Source organism: Daphnia pulicaria, chromosome 7 (genome assembly GCF_021234035.1).
Source record: "Daphnia pulicaria isolate SC F1-1A chromosome 7, SC_F0-13Bv2, whole genome shotgun sequence".
NCBI lineage: Eukaryota > Metazoa > Arthropoda > Branchiopoda > Diplostraca > Daphniidae > Daphnia > Daphnia pulicaria.
In genome coordinates, this window is record NC_060919.1 from 1,611,708 (window position 1) to 1,635,059 (window position 23,352).

General features: G+C 41.8%; 3 protein-coding genes and 2 long non-coding RNA genes across 8 annotated transcripts; 2 read left to right on the forward strand and 3 right to left on the reverse strand.

The window, feature by feature from the left end:
• Positions 1–332: 332 nt before the first annotated feature.
• On the reverse strand, positions 333–1,633 carry LOC124350328. Its single transcript, XR_006920780.1, has 4 exons — positions 1,211–1,633; positions 1,025–1,141; positions 642–803; positions 333–569 (listed from the first exon to the last, which is right to left on the reverse strand). It is a non-coding gene; the product is annotated as an uncharacterized LOC124350328 (long non-coding RNA).
• Positions 1,634–4,172: 2,539 nt separating this feature from the next.
• On the forward strand, positions 4,173–5,014 carry LOC124348456. Its single transcript, XM_046798675.1, has 3 exons — positions 4,173–4,546; positions 4,605–4,631; positions 4,852–5,014. The coding sequence occupies exons 1-3, from the start codon at positions 4,359–4,361 to the stop codon at positions 5,012–5,014; spliced, it is 378 nt and encodes a 125-aa protein (XP_046654631.1). The 5' UTR covers positions 4,173–4,358.
• On the reverse strand, positions 4,889–11,803 carry LOC124349926 (protein CDV3 homolog). Of its 4 annotated transcripts, none has more exons than XR_006920329.1 (6): positions 11,234–11,802; positions 6,470–6,604; positions 6,307–6,406; positions 6,096–6,238; positions 5,642–6,008; positions 4,889–5,264 (listed from the first exon to the last, which is right to left on the reverse strand). XR_006920329.1 is itself a non-coding variant. In XM_046800867.1 (5 exons), the coding sequence occupies exons 1-5, from the start codon at positions 11,673–11,675 to the stop codon at positions 6,276–6,278; spliced, it is 711 nt and encodes a 236-aa protein (XP_046656823.1). In that variant the 5' UTR covers positions 11,676–11,803; the 3' UTR covers positions 6,249–6,275. The 4 variants fall into 4 exon arrangements, 2 of the variants coding, with proteins under 2 accessions (XP_046656823.1, XP_046656822.1); XR_006920328.1 differs by having other exon boundaries at positions 5,642–6,002; positions 6,095–6,238; XM_046800867.1 differs by lacking the exons at positions 4,889–5,264; positions 5,642–6,008; positions 6,096–6,238; positions 6,307–6,406; positions 6,470–6,604 and adding exons at positions 6,249–6,284; positions 9,228–9,231; positions 10,843–10,963; positions 11,028–11,162 and having other exon boundaries at positions 11,234–11,803.
• Positions 9,238–9,913, forward strand: LOC124350492. The gene is made up of 2 exons (XR_006921024.1): positions 9,238–9,397; positions 9,463–9,913. It is a non-coding gene; the product is annotated as an uncharacterized LOC124350492 (long non-coding RNA).
• Positions 11,804–12,921: 1,118 nt separating the features above from the next.
• On the reverse strand, positions 12,922–21,027 carry LOC124349377 (serine-rich adhesin for platelets-like). The gene is made up of 7 exons (XM_046799923.1): positions 19,758–21,027; positions 15,348–17,841; positions 15,044–15,289; positions 14,827–14,927; positions 14,369–14,722; positions 14,009–14,294; positions 12,922–13,902 (listed from the first exon to the last, which is right to left on the reverse strand). The coding sequence occupies exons 1-7, from the start codon at positions 20,376–20,378 to the stop codon at positions 13,280–13,282; spliced, it is 4,725 nt and encodes a 1,574-aa protein (XP_046655879.1). The 5' UTR covers positions 20,379–21,027; the 3' UTR covers positions 12,922–13,279.
• Between the last annotated feature and the right edge of the window lie 2,325 nt (positions 21,028–23,352).

The window sequence follows — 23,352 nt, forward strand, 5'->3', positions numbered from 1 at the left end:
ACATCGCCTAAATTAATCAGGCTTACAGAATCGCAATTTGCACCAGTAGACTAGATGCAAATTTCTACATCAGATTGTTGAATTAGAAATTTTGTAACCGTCTGACGAAATTTCCGTGAAGACAAACTATCACTTTTTGTCAAATTGGGTGGCGGATTGCTTACTAAAACTCGCACATGCAGTGTCGGCGTAGATCCAGGGAGATTACCTGGAAATGGAAGAGGAGAGAAGAGTGCGAGGCAAGTTTTACTGGGGAGCGATTAGTCATACTAGGCTTCCGGGTTAGACTCATGACCCTCTAAAAGTTTTCGTCGGATCATGCGCCTTCCAAGTCCCCGTTCGACCAGAGCCCTCCCCTCCTCCTGGTTTCATAGCGGGTGAGTGACCACCGGCGGGCGTTGGTTAGTGGCTAGTTAGGGAAATGGGGCCAAAGAAAGAAGGGAGCCCATGCAGACATGCACTTGTTTTATCTAACAACTACACAATTTTTCAGTCTTGAATGACAGCATTCTCTTGAATTATTGCATCACCAATGGATGAAGTCCATGATAAGTAGCGAAGGAGTTACCCTGTAGACAGAATGAACATTTATTAGTTTGAGAATAATTTTTCAACAATATTTGAGCGACAGAAAGCAATACCTCAAATCAAGCTTAAGAAAGTAAAAAGGGAGATTCAAGGGAAGCAGCCAACAGGTTACCAAACAAGGTAGTGTACATTGTTGACTGTCAGTCAGTGCTTTTTCTTCAACATGACTTTACTTAAAGTCTGTCATGCAAATTTATAAACCTATAGTTTCAAACCTGTAAATAAAAAATAAGAAAATTAAGTCACCTTGATAATAATTTGTCATCAATGTGCTTGACAACTATGAAAATAAACTATCTAAAAGAATAAATTAAACAGTAATCAGTATACTGCAGTTGAAATCGTCTTATAACCATAGACATGAGTGCAGATCAATACTTTGAATACATATTAGACTGCAACAAAGAAAGTTCCTTGACATGACAAGTGAACTTACACTTAAACCACCAAACAGTTAGCCAAGGTTCTCTAGAAGATGGAATGAGAGATTTGTCCGTGATGGGGTTGGTGATCTCGCAAGTCCAATTCTTACAGCAGATAATTATAATGAATCCTAATAAAAGATGAGAGAAGATTGTATGTTTTTCAACAATACTGTAATAAAGCTAGTGTTGGTAGTTACCTGTGTCATTTCGATGGCACATTTTGAACAAAATAGTCAACGGTAGGCTACGTTTCCTCCTGTAAGTTGGTGAGAAACACTAAGGTTATCCAACATGTACAGGGAATAGAACACATCACCGACAAGTTACAAACGAAATTACTCGAATTAACCTATGTGTTTATTTGTAACTTTCGAAGAAAATAGCTGTAGCTGAAGATAGATTTAGACGAGTCGCCATAAGCCATTTGACAACACAATATTCCTTCACGCCATCTATTAGACACGTCCAAAACTCACTATCTACAGGACCGGCTTTAGATAGTCACAAAAGTCACAAAAGTAAATCAAAAAGACCTTTTCTGTTTGCTTTAGCTGGCAAGGAGTCTTTAGAATTGTGCAGAGAACAAAGCTCACTTGCTAGTTTTATGCAAATTTTCCGGAAGTATACCGGAAGTAAGCGATAGCGCCTCAACCATTGAGCTGCCGACCAAATAAACCAAATATTCGTGATCTACGTGAAATTTTGGGTCGATTCGATGTAATTTAAACTAAATCCAGAATTTGGCCAAAATCGAGAATTTTCCTGAACTGGGGCCGTATTCTAGCCTTGACTTAAGCACGGAATTTTTTCTTAACTTACTGTTTTTTGCTTAAAAATCCAATTTATGCTTGGATTTTCCTAAAACCGTATTCTAGCTTTTTTCAACTCACCTTTTTTGCTTAAGAAATATTTTTAACTTGTCTTTTTAAGCTTAAGTTAGCAAATTTTTGTAATCCAACTATTTGTTGGATTACAGCGGTTATTTTCTTAAAATTCCGTGCTCAAGCTATTGCTTACAGCTATTGTTGTCCTAGTTTTTAGTATTTTCAAGTGTCATTTCCCTATATATTTCCCTAAACATTGCTCGAACAACTAACTCTTATTATTTAACAAAGTTTTGAAAGTGACCAAATAATTACAATAAATCAATTATCATGTTAGTTATGGGTTATAGTTTATTGAAAAATATCTTTTTTACATACACACTATTTTAAACTTGAAATTTCACTGCGTAACTAAAGCTTAAATTTTAGAACTGTCTTGAAGAGCCAGCTTTTGTTTTTCCATGGAGCGTTAAACATTTTGAAAAGCAATGGCCTTAGTTTCACTGTTCTGTGAGCCACCACCTACCAAAAAAATTAGTTAACGTAAAGCTAGAATACCTGTCTTTGTCACACTTCGCATAGATTCAGCAACACTTGTGTTACCAATTAACATGCTGTGATATTTTCACTATTTTGTATCCGGTCTTCAAGACAATGAATTAAACATAGTCCTAGACCAATTACAAGCAATAATTAAGTTATAAATACGTAATTAAAACACAATTCTAGTTACCTATCTTGCAATACATTTCTGAAACTAAATCTATTGGTCATGACAGCTTTATCTTTTGCTGCTAGGGCAATAATGCACGCAAGATGTTCACTGGGACAATAAAACACTAATTAAAAGTTCAAATTCCTATTAATTTTCATAAAAAAGTCTTGTTTACTTTCAAACAAAATTCTAGCAGACTTTGTAAATTTCCTTATGAAACTAAACAGCATCTATTATTGTACGTAATGTCATGAAACGGCTTATCTTATTGGCTGCGATAAGCCCCGCCCTCTAAGAAAATAAAAAATTCTATGCTTGAAAAATCTGATCTTATGATTCGAACTTATACTAAGTTCAGAAATAAAAGTAAGAAAATTTAAGCTAGAATACGTGTTTATTGAAAAGACGAACTTACATTTTTTCCTAGCTTACGTGAGAAAATTTTTTAAGAAATTTTAGTAAGTTTAAGACCAGAATTTAAGCCAAGGCTAGAATACGGCCCCTGTTCAGGAAAATTCTCAAAACCGGAAGTACGAAAACGTACAAAACAAAACATGAACTTTACCACAAATTTGACGAGGATCACGAATATGTGGTTATTTTGTGCGTCGAATGAATATTTACTGAACTACTGACTGAAATTAGAAAACCGGAAGTAGAAAAAAAAGGATGTGTGACGTTCAGGCCAGCGACGTTCAGGCCAGCGACATTCAGGCCAGTGCCATGGGACTTTCAGGCCAGTAAGATATAGCCAACCCCTTTGTCATAATAATAACTCTAGCCTTAAATGAATCACCCTCCTACACTAAAGAAAAAAGGCAGCGAATTTTATTGAAATAGTCTGTGATTTTAAATTTTAGTTGAATGGCAAGTTAGGAAGTGTATCATGAACTTTTTAAACCATTGCCTCCATTACTATAAAATACTTGAACTTTACAAACACACGACGGTTCTGTAATGTAAATCTTTATCTGACGGATTTTTTTACCCTCATCAAATTTACGTTCAATTTCGCATGTCAGTGAGAAATTTTAACTCGGGAACTCTTTCAGAGATAAGATGTCGTCTCAGATAAAATTTAAAAGCTTCATATGAATTGAAGAGCTCGCTTACTACCTATTCTTCCAATCAACAACCCCAACGTTACTTTTTATCTATTTTTTTTTGTTTTTGTAACGATTTTCTTTTGTTTTTGGTATTTTCTGCTCAAAATTGTTTTGTTGGGACTTGTAAAGAAAAACTTCCCTAAATTTATGCTAAAACTGACTTCTTCTAACGACACGAAACTGACCCCTTCCCAACTTCTAAAAATATTTCTAAAAACGCCAAAACACGGTATGTAGAGACTCAAGACTTTGAAAATGAAAATTTACCTACTGCCGTCACTGGCCTGAAAGGATTTGGATATTCAGGCCAGTGGCGGGGACTTTCAGGCCACTGGCCTGAATGTCGCTGGCCTGAATGTCACTGGCCTGAATGTCCGGGACCCGAAAAAAAACACATTATTAAAAATCTAACAAGTGAGCTTTGTTGCTGAAATAGAAACTGACAGTTATCACAAAAAAGTTCTTTGTAGTAGTAGCGAGAAATTTCTTCAGAGAGGTGCAAAGTAAAATTCTGACAGGTAAAAAACCATGCCGTCTAACGTCAGAAAGAAGAAACGTTTAAAAAAAGTAACATGAAAACAATGTCCGCTCTAGCTCGGTGACACTAAATTGAAAGAACTAACAAACAAAGGTAACAAATAATTCTCATACTCACGTAATATTCACCCTGTCAAATTTCACCAAAAAGCCACCACGCAGCATGACACATCACGACAGACGAAATCCTCAAGGTGATAATAGACGCCAGTTCAACTTCTACACTGAGGAAAAGGCACTCAAGGCGGTGATATTCGTTTATGTACCTTGTCTGCAAGTGATTCCCGACGTTTCAGCACCTAGGCAACAGTGCTTGGACAGTGGATTGCTGAAAGGAAAAACACCTAGTTGGTAAGGTAAACCTGCCGTTATTCAGAATGTGTTTCTATTCACTGTGGCATTCTACTAGGTTACATACTACAAGGCAACAGCAAATGTAAGATCAATCACAACGAATGGTGAAACACTACCCTGTCTCACAACAACAGCATGTTCCAGGCTCATGCAATCCTCACACAATAGGGACTGGGCATCTGATTGTTTTAATAATCACCTGTATCACCCTTTTAGCTTTATTCCTGTCATTCTGCACTTTACCTAACCTGTGATAAATCTTTCTTTTTGAATGAACACATTTTGTTTGTTTTTTAATTTAGCAGACAAACGAGACAGCAATCAATTCACAACCGTCACAACTGTCAACTGTGTTTATTTATCCTAGAGAATCCAACAAGTGCGATCGTACGTAATCTAACAGCAGGATCCATTGTTAAAATGGAAATTTACGTGTCGCAGTTCAGTAGCCAAAAGAATAAATAACAAAGCACCTCACCAAACGTTAATAAAAACTAACATTTCCTAAAATCATCGCAGATAAGATGCGTTAACACTGGAAATTTATCAAAAAATGAAATGAAACTTTTACACGTACATGTTATGTTACTACGAATTCACTTCATTCATTCACAAGACTCAAATGCTGAAGTCAAACAGGGTAACATTACCCGCACTCGGCAAAATTCGTGATCTGATCCATCATCGTTATCAGCGATTTCACCGTCGTCTCCACCTGCGAACAAATTGAAATCTCGTCAGTAAATCAATTACATGCGGTCACCACGAACAGATGAGACACAACGGTCAACTATGAAAATATTCATCATATTTGACCCATGACCCTGAATTCCCGCTATATTCCAAAAACTAGGTTCTGTTGTAGGGTTTATAAGGATGGCAATTAAGTGAAAAAAGCATTTGTCCCACATTAACATTAAGGTAATGAACCTTAGGAACGGAACAAAGAATATGACGACAACGTAAGTAATTACGCCAACTCTATCGACAATTTAGAAAATACAAACTGAAAATGGTACATGATAGAACGAAGGTTAATTGGAAATTGCCATTATGCACAAGAGAAAGCTTTTAAGAAATTCCATAAAATACCTGTATCACGACGACGTCGTCTGTTAGCGCTCCTGACAGAATGCGGAGGTGGATCAGTTTCGCCATTAACCAAGGAATTCCGGTAGAAAGGTTCCCATTCTCGACGAGGTGAAAGCCTACCCATGATCAGCATTCGGTCCAAAAACTGTAAAACCACCTTTTTGTCTTGTTTTAACAGTTTGTTTGAAAACTCGCCACAAATTTCAAGAAACGCTAAATTAAGAGGAGGGCCAATTTGATTATTTGGATTCTCGAGTGGATTTGTGGCAAAAATAATTCCGTCTCTACGAAGGGCGGTGATAGCTTCGCGATTTTTCACCGTATCGAGTCCAAATGACATGGCCAATTCTTTGGCCAATTCCTACGGACAAATTTATTACAATTATTATTATTTCATTATAAATATTTGAGTGAAAAGTAATGCTGTCAGTAAGGTTTAAATTTGTTTCATACCTTGACACTAAGAAATTCTTCTGACTGCCGATCAATACGACTTCCACCATCCCTTGTTAGATCGTGAAACAGCAAGGAGAGACTAAGAACCATAGTTTTTGCACTGGTAATTTTGTTGATGTTTCGAGTTTTTCCCAATAATGTCTTAATGATGTCACCGTAATCATCGTAATAATAAAAATTATAAAAACTATAACCAAATAAATCTGTACTTCTTGAGTTTGTAGTTGTTTTGCTCAATAGCTACGGCTGCCGACAGTGTAGGGAAATATTCTTGATTGCTCAAGTCTGGTGCACCCTTTTCCTTTTTGCCTGGAATCAAAGTATTTAATGTTAAAAAAATAATATCCTTTTTGACACATGACTTTTTCAAACCAGTTCGTGATTTTGAGGCAGCAGATGAGCTTGAGCTACTTCCACCAGCAGACTGGAGTCTTCTCGTTGGTGGAATATAAACACCTCCTGAAGTATTTGGAGTAGGGATTTCCACTGCTGCTTCCTTAACTTTGACTAAAATGAAAAAATTTATAATATTAAAAATCTGGAGCAATTATTCGTGTAAACAGTTTTTCTTAACAAACCAGCAGTAGGGGCCGCCCATTTCGCCCCGTTTGTCGTTTCACGATGTAAGAAGCATGAAGTAGAGATTATAGAGATTATAGGCTGCATTTCCTGATTATTCATAAATAAATGGTTAACATTCAGCAAAATAAAACAACAAAAAGTTAAACTGCTTTTTTGTAATTCTCATGATGTAAAACGTCGAAGAGACAATGTTTACTTTTTACTCAGTGTCTGTACTCTGCAGGCGTTTGCAATAAATGTCACATTATCAAACCAGCTAAACACCATCTAGCGAAGAAAGAAACAAATACGGAAGCTGCCATCTAGCAACTAGCGGTTTATTTTAAAAAAAAATGAAAATGGCAGAGCTGTGCAGTATTTGAAATAAGGATAATCAATGGGCGAAAAAAACTTTCCGACTTAGCCAATAGCCATCTAGCAATTATTATTATTTTTTGAAGGCAATATTGAAAGGCTGTGCAATATTTTTAAAATAAGATAATCAACGGGCGAACAAAAACTTTCTAACTTTGCAATGAATTTTTTAACTCACACATTAGTACACATTTTGTAATTTGCTAACTGAAGGGTGAAGGGCGAACTGAAGGGAAAAAATAAAAATTTAATAAATTCTTAATCAAAAATGAAATTCATCAGAGAAAGATTCCTTCCAGCCTCAGCAATAAATAATAAAAATGAAATCTAGGCTAAAAATGGCTAAACAAAATTTTTGCTAGTGCAAGGTTTTGAACTCATGAACTGAAAGACTAAAAGGTTTGTGTAGAAGGTAAGTTAAGTCTAAGATAAAAAAATAAAAACATTTTCATTTTCAAAGATAAAAACCGAAAACAAACAAACAGTATGATTTTGAATTTTGAAAAAAATATTATTTTGTCAAAAATCGTAATTCTTTGTTAATTAGAAAAACAAAAAAAATTTTATCCAGTATTTGTTCAGGTCAGGTACAACCGTACAGTACGCCCTAGTCTATGTCTTTTACAACGTTACAGGTGTATTAGTCCATCTAGTGGGATACAAATGTAGTCCAATGTGATTCTATTGTAAACAACCATAGCCTCCGAAGATGATGACATAGCGATGCATCATCGCTCATTACAGTACCAAGCATGCACAGTGCCACCCTTGGCAGGAAACACATGATGGCTGTTAATGAGAAAGCATACCCGTACCAAGCTGGAGAGTACATCTTCGAATTCCAGTCGCTCTAACCGCTAGGCTACGACCGATGTATATAAAGTAAACTTTGAGCCTGCACTTTGTAGGTTCTAGATGGATATTGTATTTTATATTGTATTATTTATATTTAAATACAATATACCAAATAAAATGTCCTTAAAGGATTTTTTGGAGTAAATGCGCCCCAGGGGTGCATCTTTTTAAAAAAATTATAGAATAACGAGCAATTTACTAATTTACCTCCTTAAATCAAAATCTTGATTTTTTTTTCTAGTTATATCAATGGTTGAATTTGAACTGTTACATAAAAAACAAAAAAAAAACAATAGATTGCAATTGTTCAAAAATAGTCTATAGCAGCAATTCCGTCAATAGAGCACTAGCATATGCAATTTTTCCCAAATTTATTATGTGGTGTTCCGAGGCTCTCACAATTTACTTCAACACCGCCTCGTGTTATATATCCTCGAGGGAAATATCTTCATTTACATTGTGCTATGAATATAGCTGCTGGTTTACGTTATTTCACGCAACAATTGCAGCTCTACACTTCGTTTATTAGGAAATTACCGCTAGATGGCGTTGCGGCGAAACTTTTTTTTACATTTTTATGACCCTTTAAACGTGCCATACTAGACCGCCCAGAGATAGAAAACTGTTTTATTAGACAACTAGTACTCTTGTGCCAGGTGTAAGCTAACGGAACGGAAACACGTGGATTCGTGTTTTTAGTAAGCAATTTGGACTTTTACTATTCCCGTCGTTCGACAATACTTCGAAAATAATCCTATAACTTATCCTAACCTAACAAACTAATTTTCACGGCTTCGCCGTGCTGATCCCGAAGTTGATTTTCACGGCTTCGCCGTGATGATATCGAATAAGAATTGGTTAGCTTAGCTTAGCTTAGCTTAGCTTAGGTTAAGGTTAGGGTTAGGTTAGGTTAGGGTTGGGTTAGGTTAGGTTAACATCTGCCATCTGTGAATGCGAAAGGTCCGGAAAGGTCGCGTTGAGGGTCAATTGGTTTCTATGTTAATCGTAAATTCGCTGCTGGCACATTTCTTCAGCTTCAGCAAACTGAATCGGGTGGACTGCACACTATATCATACAGCCTATTGCCTATATCTGCTAACACCAAAATCAATTAATGCAAATTAATGCAAATTATCCTTTACCAGATAACTTGCCTTCGATCTCTTAGTGGTCACCTTTGGCTCTGCTGTGATGAGCATGAATTAGAAGTCGCCGATATTATGCCGATATGAACATTGCTGGACATTGTACGCAGACGACTTAAAAATGTTTCACGGTAGCTTGCCTAGTTCGACAGGATTTTTTTCTCGAAAACTATACGAATTTTAAAATGCAATGCAAAACTCTGAAGCTGAGATCTTGAATTAATTTCATCTGTGAGACTCTTGCTCCTGGACGAAACCGCTTCTATGCATTCGAAATATATCAACTGGGCTCTCGAAGCCAACCACCCCCAAAGCACCCCAGCTGATCAACGTTTACATGAACGAACAGGACCCAAGTACAAGGGTAAATTTAAGATAAATGTTCAGTTTTTAAGGTAAAATAGTTGTATACACCAACTCTTACTCTAGGTATCGGTGCTACCTATGACGAAATCCCCTTATCGAGTCAGATGTGGGCCTACTGGTTAACGCGTTCAGAAAAGCTTGTGTTGACAAAAGCTCTCGATTCCTGATTAACCGTTGGGGCCTATATCTGAAGGCGAAACAGTTTGAGTTTACGTCAGACGTAGTGAGTCTATTAATTTATTATTGAAACTCGTCGCACGCCCCTCGAAAGCAGCCAGGAAAATAAAGGATCTCATTCGTTCATGTTCCTTTCCATGGCGTTGTTGTTGAATGGCGCTTTTCTATAACTATAGTCGGGAGAAACAAACAATTAAAACTCGAACCTATAGTAGACGGTTTTCAATGGTGCCATAGCGCACAAGCAGGCAAAGTTCCCTCGAAGTTTAAACTTTGCTAAGGCTCTCAAGAGTCTAATGGGTGGGTAACCCCCTCTCCCCTCATGGACTGCCAAAAATCTAACAAGAAGAAGAAAACATGTCCAATCCTCTCGTGTGAAAAGAAAAATATATACACAATAAATCTAAAAAAAAGAAGTGACTTGGCATCGTTTCATACCCGGCAATAAACATTGATATAAATAAAAATTTGGAAAATTGAATTGCAATCTATTAGTTTTTTTTTTCATATGTCATTTCCAATCCAACCGCGGGTAGCGAGAAACAAAAATCCTGGGAAACAAGAAAGAAAAGGAGGGAAAGAGCGGTAAATTGCTAAAAAGAAGGTGGCACCCGCGGGATGAGACGTTTTTGCGAGTAGTATCAAAGTGCAAAGGGAATTCATTATTATAATAGGCTCTAATATCGATCAATACGTTGATTTTGGTCGCAAATGGCAAGTAGGATCGCTTAGGAGCACTCAATAGAAACATACCGCAAATCAAAGCTCTCAATTCCCACACCTGCTTCTTGACAATCAAGAGCAGAAAAAGAAAACTACAGAGAATCAAAATTCACTGTCAAAACGCCAAGAAAGCCCTCAGTTTCAGTATCAACGGAAGAATCAATTAAGCTAGCATAAACTATAGAACAAAGTCCCTTGAATATTTGCCTCCCTTTTCCCTCTACGCTCTCGTTGCTGACAGTTGACTCGCCCACACAGAGGAAGGGGGAAAGAAAGAGAAATTACAACCAGAAACAATTCATTCACCTTTTTCTTTCTCCTTACAGTTGAAGACTTACACACCCTGACTTTTCATTTCTTTTAGCTATTCGTCGTTGGAGAGGGCATTGAATTTGTTGCCCAAATGAAGATGAGGACCTTCGTGTCCCGGAACAACAGCGTTGCGATTAGAATGGGATCGACTGGGTTTGGCTTCGGTAAAACCACGCTCCGTCTGTTCAAATCTGAAATTATAGAAAATGGATTAAGAAAATGTCGTACAACTATAACCAAATAAATCTGTACTTCTTGAGTTTGTAGTTGTTTTGCTCAATAGCTACGGCTGCCGACAGTGTAGGGAAATATTCTTGATTGCTCAAGTCTGGTGCACCCTTTTCCTTTTTACCTGGAATCAAAGTATTTAATGTTAAAAAAAAAAATATCCTTTTTGACACATGACTTTTTCGAACCAGTTCGTGATTTTGAGGCAGAAGATGAGCTTGAGCTACTTCCACCAGCAGACTGGAGTCTTCTCGTTGGTGGAATATAAACACCTCCTGAAGTATTTGGAGTAGGGATTTCCACTGCTGCTTCCTTAACTTTAACTAAAATGAAAAAATTTATAATATTAAAAATCTGGAGCAATTATTCGTGTAAACAGTTTTTCTTAACAAACCAGCAGTAGGGGTTGGCTGAGCATTGATCTTGTTCCAAGGTCCTGCAGGTTCCTTTTTAATAATTTCTCCCTCTTCATTCAGCTCTGTTTCACCAGATTCATCTCCATAGTCATCTTCGGAGTCTTGGATTTGCAGTTTCTGGATTTTAAGGCCAGAATAATCACGCTCCTTCTCTTGTTCAAATTCACCCCATTCTTCCTCTTCCACTTCAACAGTGGGTTTGCTTTTGACAGAAACACCTTCAGAATCTACAGTTTCCTGTACAGTAACTTCTTCTTTCTTTGGCCTTTCTGCTGCTGGTTGTTTCTTGGGAACACCGGTCGGAGGGGCTGCCACGTCTTCTCCAAATTTAGATGAAGTCATCAGATCACTAGCCGTGAACTTTTTGACTTTAGATTTCTTCTTGTCCTTCTTGGCAAAAAAATCATCTAAATCGGCCATTGTACAGTACGTCAACAATCAACGTTTAAATGGCAAGACAAAAATAGGTCACACTTAAGGAAGAGAACGTTGAGACATATGTTACAGGCACATGCTGACAGCCATTGCCGCATGGAATTCTCTGTCTGCAGGACGTCGCTCTCCCATTATTTTTAAATTTCGGTCATGAAGATTTTGTAATTGATTTAGTAGATGAGAATTGAAAAATTAACTGACAGAACAAATCGTTTTTCATCGACGTTTTTTATTTTTAAAGATATTTAGATTTTAAACATAGCTCTCTGTGAGAAAAGTCCGTTGGCGAGCGCCATCTTGTTGCGGGAAGGTAAAAGATCTTCGTTGTCATTAAGAAAAAGCGTTGAGTTTTGTGATTATTATCACAAAACTGGTAATAATAAATGGTATCGTACCCATTTGTAATATTTCAGATTTCCTTGTGATCTCAACGCAACTAAACTTACCGATTGTTATTATTGTTGAGAAAAATTTGATTATCAAATTCTGTCGAGATGGCGCTCGCTTACGAACTCGACTTGGAGGCTTTTATGGAGACAAAAAACCAAATAATATTAGTTGCTTCGGTACAGGACAACAAACTGTTCGGCAATAATTTTCATCCGCAATCAATTAATCTATTAACAATATACTTGCCCATTATGTCATTAAATGACGAATAAAATTTTAAAAAGTGAGACTGTGCGTCCTCCAGATTTAATGAAATCAGCGCATTACGTCACAATCGACGTTGCCAAAAATGCGCACATATGTGTAACTGCTTTTACGGGAAAAATTCTGCAATTCCAATCACAGCAGAGTGAGATTCTATTCTTGACAGCAATCTTGTGGGTGTTCTTATTACGTGCAGCCTTTCTTAGCAATGTGATAAAGCTTTTGCGATTGTTAACTCAGCAAATTAGCATAGCTGTCAAGGTGAAGCACGGGTTTTTACTAAGTTGCATATAGATATATAGCCGATAAAACTTTTTAGCCTTGTTAAAATAAATGTTTTAAATTTACATTTTACTTACAATTTCCTCATTTTAAAATTTCATTTCTAATTCTAAGGAGAATGTGCTAATTGTGTAATTCATAACCCTGAATCTCTCCGTCCGGAGTGGAAAGAAACCCCACTTTCATTTAACTGCCTTAATAGTTTGGGATTCCAGAAATTCCTCTGGTTGTTCTACTCATAACTGCGCAAACGAAATGTTCCAAAGTGGGGAAAAATGTGCACTTTCACATAGAGCATGATTGCAATATACTGTATTTTTTTTTAAACCGGTTACGATGACATTTTTGTTACATGGTAAAAAGGACGGCGAATTAATTGGAAGGCATATTTATTGATATCTGGATGAATGATATACATGGAATGTATACGTGTTTTCAACGGTGTTTCTAACCCAGCAATCGAATTGGAAGGGGGCCGATTGAATGAGTGTTATGAAAAAGGGGGAAAAAGGATTCGACAGAATTGAGGAGATAATAAGGAAATTAGATCAAGGCACACCAGAGACCAGACTGAACATGTATGGAAAAATGTTTAAAAAAAAAATGAAATTTACTGGAAAAACAAAAAAAAAAAACGGAAAAAACAAAATTTTTTATATTTGGCTAGTATCGAGAAGATGATGCGGGGAGGTGGAAATGAGAAAGGACAAGCGGAACTCTTCCACGACGGACAGCTTGACGCGCCACAGACCCTGCGTCCGGATGAGCTCGTTGAGCGTAGATGCTCGCTCGACGTCCAGCCAGCGTTGAAACATGTCCAGATCGGATTGATCGTGATCGCCGTCAATCAGATCGGCCGACGGGCCGAACATGGTGAACTCGAGGAATTGACACATCCGGTCGACGGACGCCACGTCTCGCTGCAGGATGACAAAGAGCTTGTCGGCCAGCTGGCCGGGCAGCAAAGGTGCCAAAAGTCGGATGCAGCTGGACAGCGTTTCCTTGACTGAGAGACCGTAGGCCGGCTCGGCGTCTTGCGGCAGCCAGAGGAGTCGGTAGGCGTCTTGACTATGTTCACGATAAAAGACAATCTCTTCGTGATTGAGACGGTTGGCCGCTCGCTTCTGCTGCAAAAGCCACTCCAGTGCCCGGCAGATTTGCAAGAGGATGGAGAAGCTGTGCTGGAGGCGCTCCATCGGCCCTTCCATTTCCAAAGCCAACAGGTGTGGCAATTGTTTCAACATGGCCACTTGACCAGGTGGGAAAACTTCAATTCCTACAGAAATAATAATATCAAAAAGACATAAAAATTAAGGAAACGACCGTTTGATTGTCACACGCCATAAAAATACGAAACGAAAAGAAAAAAAAAGAAAACGGACCAGCAGTTTTGATTCCCAGAACAGGGAGGAGTGGCGCTGGAACTTGGGTCGTAAAAGTGACGACGGCCGGCTGGGCGAACGGCGCCTTATTCTCGGCCATCTCCTGTAGGCTATCGTTGTAGACCGAGAGAAGGAGGTCGTGGTTCTGCCAACTGCTCTGCATGAACGTCACGCTGGCCGTCCTCAGGAGGACGCAATGATCGTCGAAAACGTTCCACTTCAAATCTTGACTCTTGACGCGACGCAACTCGTGAAAGTGGGGCGCAAGGGGTCGCTTACTCGTCGCCTGTACATCGTACACACACACAATGCCAGTTAATTAATAATAGCAAAATTAATTATTCCGGATGTGAAATTTACCTGCTCGAGGAGTTGCGCCAGCGCCTGGAAATTGGCACCCGTCACCGTTCCATAATGATCCTCCAATTTGACGTGGAGGTCCTGACGGCTTTGACGCACACCGGAGAGCCGGCTGGATCGCCTAGAAGGTGGACCACCTTCCTGGGCAGGCTGGAAGCTCGTGAGGCTGTGTCGCTGACCGGAGCTGGCCGACGACGAGGAAACGGATGAAAATGACGGACTGGATTTCATCCGCATCGGAATGATGTAGCCGTCCTCGTCAGCTGTGGGTTTATGGACTGGCGACGGCTGCTGTTGCTGCTGCTGCTGTTGCTGCTGTTGCTGGATCGAAACGCAATCGTAATGCAATCCGTCCTAGTTTAGTTTTATAGCGGCCAATTAGAACCATATCCGACATGGGTGGAATAATAAAAAAGAAAAGAAAACACACACGCAACAAATTGCGGAATTCTACAAACCTGTTTCAATTCCAGCGAATCGTACGGCATGGAACGTTCCCTCGTTCTCAGACTGGCACTCCGTTCCGGCTTCTTGGGCATGATTCCATTTCGTATGTCACCTGAGCGTATAAGAAAACATATATTTCCGTCACACACACACACACACATACACACAGCTGACAGTTTTGTAACGATTCGGCCGGAATCAATTGAATTGGATAGAAATAATCCTAACCTAGATTCGCGTATTCGGCCGCATTGCCAGCCCGGTTGGTGGTGTTGTTCTGGACGGGCGAAAATCGGTTGACTTCGTGCTGGGGTGGTGTCGATTCGCCAGATTTCGGCGGAGGCGGACGCGACGGCCTGCCCGTCGGAGTCGTCGTCGTGTTGATACGGTAAGGAGCGGCGACGACCAGCGACTGGTGGTGGTGCGGCTGGTCCAGCGAGTGTTGACGCGGTGGCGGAGGAGGTTTCGGTCGGCCTACAAATTTCCGTCTCAGTCATAAAATTTAATTTTGTTAAAATTGTTATCGCTTTACCTTTGAGTGAAGCAGTTTTGAAGGAGGGGCTTTGGTGACTATTGACCGGTGACGGGCAGTCGCTGCTGCCCATAGACGAGTCGCTCTGCTGCATTTCCAGCGACGAGTGGCGACCCGAGTCGGTGGAGGAAATCGAGTCGTGAGCGGGCGAGCGTCCGATGATGCCGCTGTCGCCCGTCGTCTCTATTTTGCCCTGCACGACTTGAACCTGGCCGATGGGATGGAAGTCAATGGGGTGAACGATTTCCGGTCTGATTTTCGGCGGCAGCGGCTCGACCGCCGGCTCGTCCCAGCCGCCATCTTTCTTGAGTCCCAGCAATTTGCGCAGCGAGAACCGGCTCTTGCCCTTTTTACCGTTGACTGTGCCGACGACTGTGCAGCTCTCGGCCGCGAACCGCTCAGAGCGCGACAGTCGCGAGCCCGAAGGTCTGGCCGACCCGCCGCAGCTTCCTCCGGCTTCCGCCATGTGCAGGAAGTGAGTGGCCCGCTCCTTGATGAACTTGCGCAGCGACGGCGGTTTGGTCGCCATCGATTGGCTGTCGGAGCGCTCGACCCGGGTCAGAGAAACGGAACGCGGATGCCCTTGATCTTCCTCGTCCATGGCCACCGATCCGCCGTCCGGCGACGTGCAGATCAAGCTGTTGCGGAAGCGCGGGCTGGCCGAAATGGCCCGATCGCCGGGTCTTCCGCACACTTCCGGCGGAGGAGGTGGTGATTCTTTTTTCGGGATGACAAAGTCCGCCAGCGGAGGAAGAGCTGGCGCAGGAGGAGGCGTAGGCGGAATCGATGACGTCGGAAGAGTCGGCGGAGCGGAAGAAACGGCCACGGGATCCGCCAGGGAAGCCAAAGAAGGGGGAGGGGAAGACGGACCCGAATCGGGCTGCTGACCCGTCGAATCTTCCGCATCGCACGAAAGCGGAGTGGGAGGAGCCTGACGCTTAGGGTTGCCACTGTTGCCGGCCCGCGACTGAGGCTGGCAAACCCGCGATAATTCCAACGATCCGGCCAAATTGGCCCTAAGCGCTTCGAAGGCGGAACGGGTCAGTCCCCGGGTCGAATTCGATCGACAGTCGCTGGAAAATCCTTCAACTTTGGTTATTCCTTGCGCTTCTCTTGTTTCTTCCGCTTTCTTGGCCGTTAATGCGGGCGATTTGTGGCTGCTGGACGTCGTCGAGTCCGTCGTCGTCGTCGTCGGTTCCGGAAGCGACTGCTGGACTGCTGACGTGTCCGGCTCGGGCGCAACGGCCTTGATGGGATTGTTATTGATTTCGTTTGGGACGACCATCATCGGTGAAGGAGTTCTTGGCGGGGCAACGACCACTTCCGGCGCCGGAAGGCTTTCAAAGACAAATGCTGGCGAAATCATTCCATTATCCGGGACCTTCGGCGACGATTCCGGCAAGGACGGGCAATTAGTGGCCAATGTTTCCGCGATATTTTCAGAAGAGCCGAGCAAATCTAAACGTTCCAGGGCGCTCAGTTGTCTGACGACTTGAGACTTTTGTAGATTGGCCGGAACTAATGGCGGTAAGACGGACGGTGCGGGTTTGGCGCAATCTTCGCCGCCAGATGACAAATGGACAAAGCGGATGCTTATCTGTCCCGGCTGGCAGTCGGCAGGGTTTTGGGTCTTGATCGTCGGTTGCTGTTCCACCACCACCACAGGTTCGACCTTGTTGTTGCTGTTGTTGCCGGCCGGATGCGATGCATTATTGGGTTCGACTAAGATTCCGTTGGGCTGGTTATTAATGGAGACGGTCGTTTGCGGCTTGATTGGAATGCGAGGCTTTTCCCTCCACACTGGAGGCTTCCTGGTCAACGTGCTCCGGTTGGATGACGGTTTATTATTCGAGTTCTCGGACTCGACAATCCGGCCGGACGCAACCCGGCTCGACTGTAAAACAATGGCCTTTGTATTGCTGTTGTTGTTGTTGTTGTTGATGGTCGCCGGAGGTGTCGGCGAACTCGGCGGACTTTTGGGTGCCGGTTGTTCCTTGTTGGCGGATTCTTTGGTGATTTTGGTGGCCGGAACCGGATCGGAAAAGGACGTAATCTTTTCAACTTCGGGTTTTTTGACAACGTCAATCGACGGCTCCGATTTCTTCAACAGGTTTTCACGGTTCTTCATCTGCTCTTTGTTGTTGCTCTGGTTGGTGGTGGCGGCGGCCGTGAGGCTGCGGGCCATTCCGCCCGTCAGCACTTGTCCGTTGCGCATGGGCGACACCAAATTGATCTTGGGACAATCCGACGACGACGACGACGACGTCGGCCCGTTTAACTTGATCCGCGGTGCGCTGGCCAGTGACGTGCTGGGAGCCGACTGGCCAAAGGGTCGGATAGTCACCAGAGGAGCCGACGACGTCGTCGACGTCGTCGCCGAGCTGCTGACCCGGTTCGTGGAAACGCCGTGATTCTTGAAAGTAGCCACTTCGGATGCCAACAAGTTCCGGCTGACCGAATTGAAGCTGGTATTCTTTTGCGTTTGATTGTGGATCTATTGAAATCAAATGAAATAAACCGCAATCAAACAAGAGTTAGTAGTACTACTACTACGACTACTATACTACATATAAATATAGGTGAACGTAATCAGAACCGAACGAAGCGTGATGAGCCGAGTATATAGCGGGATACGAAACTTCACGGGCCATCTGGCTCATCGGAGAGGATCGTCATTTTCCCCCGGCCACAGACTATACCTGCCCTGTTTTCTCTCTCTCTTCCTTTTTGGCTTAGTATTTTAAAGACTGACAACTCTATTTCAATAGATTGAAAAATGGCGGTCGAACCGGGTTTGAACCGCCATCTGCTTTTCTCTCTCTCTCTCTACTGGGCGCGAAAAAGTGAAAAAAAAAGATCACGTCTGCAACACTTTCACGTTTTTAAAGTTGCTGGAGAGAAAATGCAACTGAGAGAGAGCAATGAGACGTGTCTAAATATCCCCCACCATCTTTTTTTCTCACAAGAAAGAAAAACTAATCGAGACAAGTACTAGAAAAGAGCTTAGAAAACCCGGGAGAAAAGCCAAAAAGCTGAGAATAAGAAAATGAGCTTTCTTTTTTCTTTCAACTTGTACATATTTTTTGGGGTCACAGGGCCAGAGTTTATAATCACACACGGCAAGAAACATCCTCGTCTGCCTCTTTTTCTTACCTATTTCTTCCAAACTTTCGGCGCTGCCTCAGTTATACATACTATAGAAATGAACATGGTATACTACCGCAGGGGTGGGTGAGAACCCAGTGGCCCCAGCACGACGCCCCGCGTTCGGCTTGCCAACTTGCGCGTTTCCTTCGTAATTAAAAAAAAATACCTGGTTCGAACACGACGCTCACACACACACACAAAGGGGGAAAACAACATATACGAGGAAGGTACACACACAAAAAAACCAGAGAGATATAATAATAATGACAGTTATCATTTCCCTATCGTCTTCACGGCGGAATATGTCTAACCTTCGGTACGACCCCCCTTCTTTTCTAAATAGGGTTTCGTGTGAAACCTAACAAGATCTTCCTTCAAGCCCCCCACAGCTGCATGTGTAAAAGCCAAAGGTACCCAAAATATTTTTATCTTTTTGTAAAAAAAAAAGGTTAGGTAACGTCAATATCCGCCTAAAACTTGTGTGTCTTGTGCACAACCGTATACACGTCAACCGGTGGAATAAGGGAGTTAACCGGTTTTGACTCTATATATCGTTCTTTCCGTGTTTTCCCAACAAAATGTTAAATTGTCTTCTTTCAAAATGGAGGAGGAAAGAAAGCCCTAGAGGTGTCCGTGTCGAGATTCACGAGTCAAGGGTTGACTGTTTCTCTCTCTTACCCGCACCTGTGAGAGAGGAACTCTGATGAGTCGACGAATCTCAAAGAGAAAGAAGAAAACAGGAATAATAACACAAAAGAAACTTAGAAAAGAGAGAGAGAGATGAACACGAAGAGCTGAAAGAAGATGGAGGACAAGAGAGAGAACAGGTAATACATGTGCCGTGTGTACCGTTTGAAAAAAAAAGCTAGCGGTTTGTACATATTAACCGGAAAAAAAAGAAAAGAGCCCGTCTCTATAAAAACAACCTCATCTCTCCTGCATCTCTTATATATGCACTTTTAAAAAAAATAAAAAATGTCCGTTGGATTTTCCTAGCTGGCACCAACCAAAATCTCTCCTCTGTAATTCGAAACAATGTCGTTAAAAAAGAAAGACGGGCGCGGTCCCATTGGTGGTCGCTGGAAAATCTCGCCTTTCTGTGTGAGTCCCAGCAAACCGCACAGACTCACTTTAATGGGTTCTTACCTCCGCATGATGGAATGTGTCATTTGGCTTAACGAAGGACATATACTACGTATACGCTGTGGTCATTAGAAAGTTGCACCAAAAGGCCATCAAACAACACAATTTGTTATTACATACCAATCGCTCTTCGTCGGTGAAAGGGAGATCGTCGTCGTCGTCATCTGACGATCCACCGCGACGATCCGTTTGTTCCGTTTCGTCTTCGTCAGACTCGAAACATTCCTGACCGCCGTAACCGATGACCTCCTCGTGGGCGTCTTGGTCTCCATCGGGGAAGTTGACCGACTTGGAATGTTTACTGCTGCTGCTGCCAGTGGTGGTGGTAGTTGGGTTGTTGTTGCCGTTAGTTTTGAGGATGGCTTTGACCCGGGATGGTAAACGGGTCGACGGGTTCATCGCCGAACTTGCGGGCGCCGTGACAGCCGCCACCGACGTCAGGCTGTTGCTGCTGCTGCTGCTGATGGCTGTGGTGGTGCTACCGGTTCGGTACGAAGATCGGCAGTGATTGAGGACAGACTGGTATCGTGAACCCAATCCGCTGGAGCTGCTGCTGGAGGCAAGAGCAGATGACGCGACATCTTTGGCTGCTGCTGCTGCTGCTGCTGCTGCCGGGTTGCCGGATGATGAGGTCATCGGCTGCGAAAGCAAAAGGTCGTGTTCCTCTTTCGACTGGAAGCAGTGGCTGCACAGGTCGTTGCGCCAAGCGTTCGACTCGAACGACTTGCAAATCGACGACATGATTTCACCCCCCCCCCAAATTCAAACGATGATGCAATTTAAAAGACCCACTCGTCGTCGTTCAGTTGACGAATTTTAGACAACACATTTCATGGATCGGCACGGAGACTTTGTCTGAATTATTACCAACAACATTCACCGGCACAATCTCTCACAATCCCCGCAGAAATGTATAATCACTCGATTCGGGAACGAACCCAAAAACAAACCGGACGACTTTGATGAAAATCAAAAGAAATCGTTGAAATGAATAAAAAAAATAAGATCACAGCCAGCAGGTGAAGTTCTTCTTTCTTTTTCAACAGAGAGCACTGTCAGGTTTCACTGTGCCAAAACACACACACACACACACAAGCTTAAAACTCACGCACGAAAATTCGGGAGAGAGAAAAACACGAAATTTTTTGTGATCGAAAAAGGACTCGACGTAAAGAACAAACTGAAACCCAACAAATGCACGAGAGCAGTCTCAGCACTACACGTAAAATATGTACAGCAGTTAAAATAATCGAATGTGCAGCAATGGTCGTTGCAAGTGCTGGGTGTGTGTTGTTTGTTGTGTGTGTTGCGTATACCACACAGCAGACGTTGTGTTGTTGCCTCCCGTCGGCCACCGAGTCTGGCATTCGACTGCGACGCCGCTGGGCTTTCTCCTTTGACCAGCCCTGCCAGATCACTTCGGGGCGTATATTTCACCATTAAGGATATTTTTTTTTCTTTTTTACCTTTCAAGATTTTCCCCTCTCTTTCTCTTCTTACCTTATACTACACCGGTTGAGATACTATTTATTTTTTACCTGTTCAATGGGTTTCGGCAACCGAGGAATTTCCGTTGACACATTGTGGCGTATACTCATTGAAAATGCGCGTCTTTATATTCTCGACGAATTTTCAAAGGTGATCATATTAAAATAAGCTTCTCCTTTCTTTTATCTTATCCCTCGTCATGTTTTTAATGCTTCGTCATTATTATGAGAGTAAGGAAAAATAAGACGGGATATAGAAAAAGAGATGTTGTCGACAGCAGCAATTTGGATGAGAGAAATAAGGAAGAAGTTAAAAGCTCTTCTTTGCCATTGGTTTTCAACTCAACCCCCTAGCCAACGAGTTCGTGTATCCAAGGGCTATACGAACGTGAAAAACGTCAAAAGAATATCCCGCACACACACACGCACACGGGCGGTGGTCTGGGGGCTCGGGGGTGGCCACAGAAAATTCCGGCAGCCTTCGGGGCTTCTTCTTCTTCTTTCTCCTTTTCTTTCTTCTTCTTCTTCTTCTTCTTCTACCAGTTTTATCGCCCTACATCGTCCCCCCTTTTCCCTTCGATTCTTATGTGTCTGTGTCTAACTATTTCACCCATTTTGTCATGTTAACGATCGGCCATTGAGTTTATTAAGACTCGCCCAAACAGCCTCGAGAAAATATTTCAATTTGAATATATCCCCTCCAAAATAAAACCTTGTTTGATAATTAGGCGCGCAATAGTTTCGATCCGCTTGTCTCCATACCTGCGCAGTGCACAGGTATTTTAAAGTGCTGCCAGTACCTGGAAGATATACTTTCTTTATATTTTCAGAAAAAGATAATCCTCCTGCATCATCTCGTATTCCCAAATTTGGTGGGGGGACCTCTGACGATTCGATGCGGTTCTATTATCCTCAAAGAAAACGGTTCCACAGAAAAATATAAGAAGAGAATGGAACGCGTTAAGATTTTTCAAAGAAGAAAGAGGGAGAAGAAGATAGCCCGAAGGGAAAAGGTGCACATCAGAAGCACACAGGATGCTTTTATTATATTGTATATAACTGGCCCCGCGTCTGTTATATATATATATTTCGTTCAAACGGGCCAGCGGAGAAAAATGTTCGAGTCAGGAAATGCTGCATTTCAACCGATGGAAAAAGCAAGAAACGGGAGCATCGAAAAAGTGATCACGATCGAATGACATTTTTTTTCACGCTCCACGGACTTTGGTGTCATGATGGTGTATAGGAATTATACATCGGCCCAGCTGTATAATAGCCAAACGAAAGAAAGACAAAAAAATGTGGGAAAAAATTCGATGGATATAAAGGTATACGTAGTAGTAGTAGTACAGTTAGCTAGCCGGTCAGATCTTGATCCAGCGGCTATAAAATATGTGGACATGTTACCGTTGAAAGGCCTCCCAAGAAAAAATATTGGAAGGAACATATTTTACATGTTAAGAATCTATTCTGTTTGAACTTTATTATTTGATTATTTTTGCGAGGTTTTAAAAAGTTTCATTTGATTCAGCCGGATTGGGCGGCCCGTCCTTGGCCGGTATATAATATCGGTTAAACAAAGAGAACGTTTTTTCTCTCACACCAATACGGCAATACACACACAACACAGTATACACAGAGTGAATGTTTTTGAAATAAAATTCCAAATATATAAAAACCGGTTTGGTTTTTCTCCCACCAGCAGAAAAAATTGTGTTCAAATCCCCCCGCAGCCGCGATACCAAAAATGTATACATTAAATAATATTGCATATATCTCATTCCCATTCGATTGCGTACATATCCAGTCACGGGCTCCGGGTGGGGTGTGAGCTCACCCATTCCTTTATAAATATATATATTCCTTCCTTTTTTTTATTATTTTTGATGAGCTCTTTTTTTTCTGATTACTATTTTTCTGTGTGCCGGTGTGCGTCTGCTGTGCGTGTGCGTACTTTCTTGTTATGATTCCCGTGCAACTATTTTAGAACTTCTTTTTTTCTTTTATTTGTAATTTGTTTTCTTCTTTTTCCGTGTGTGTGCAGAAAGAAAATGGCAACACCAATCATATTGACCTACATATCTTCTTCAAGAAAAAGAATCTTCAAAGATGTAATGCTATTCGAGTCACGACCGGCATGATGAAAAAGAAAATGGCCTCGGCTCTTTTCTCCATTTCCTTCTTAACTGTGATTCTTTCGTCTTTCTTTCGTCTTCTTTTCGTCTTCC

Excerpts from the sequence above, each read along its gene's own strand:
- LOC124348456 (XM_046798675.1), top strand. The coding sequence starts at position 4,359 with ATGACACATCACGACAGACGAAATCCTCAAGGTGATAATAGACGCCAG. Across the intron at positions 4,547-4,604 it reads AAAGGAAAAACACCTAGTTG|GTTACATACTACAAGGCAAC; the intron begins GTAAGGTAAACC and ends GCATTCTACTAG. Across the intron at positions 4,632-4,851 it reads ACTACAAGGCAACAGCAAAT|CAGACAAACGAGACAGCAAT; the intron begins GTAAGATCAATC and ends TTTTTAATTTAG.
- LOC124349926 (XM_046800866.1), bottom strand. The coding sequence starts at position 11,675 with ATGGCCGATTTAGATGATTTTTTTGCCAAGAAGGACAAGAAGAAATCT. Across the intron at positions 11,163-11,233 it reads TCAGCCAACCCCTACTGCTG|TTAAAGTTAAGGAAGCAGCA; the intron begins GTTTGTTAAGAA and ends TTTTCATTTTAG. Across the intron at positions 10,964-11,027 it reads TGCCTCAAAATCACGAACTG|GTAAAAAGGAAAAGGGTGCA; the intron begins GTTCGAAAAAGT and ends CTTTGATTCCAG.
- LOC124349377 (XM_046799923.1), bottom strand. The coding sequence starts at position 20,378 with ATGTCGTCGATTTGCAAGTCGTTCGAGTCGAACGCTTGGCGCAACGAC. Across the intron at positions 17,842-19,757 it reads TCACCGACGAAGAGCGATTG|ATCCACAATCAAACGCAAAA; the intron begins GTATGTAATAAC and ends TGATTTCAATAG. Across the intron at positions 14,723-14,826 it reads ATTCGCTGGAATTGAAACAG|GACGGATTGCATTACGATTG; the intron begins GTTTGTAGAATT and ends AAACTAAACTAG.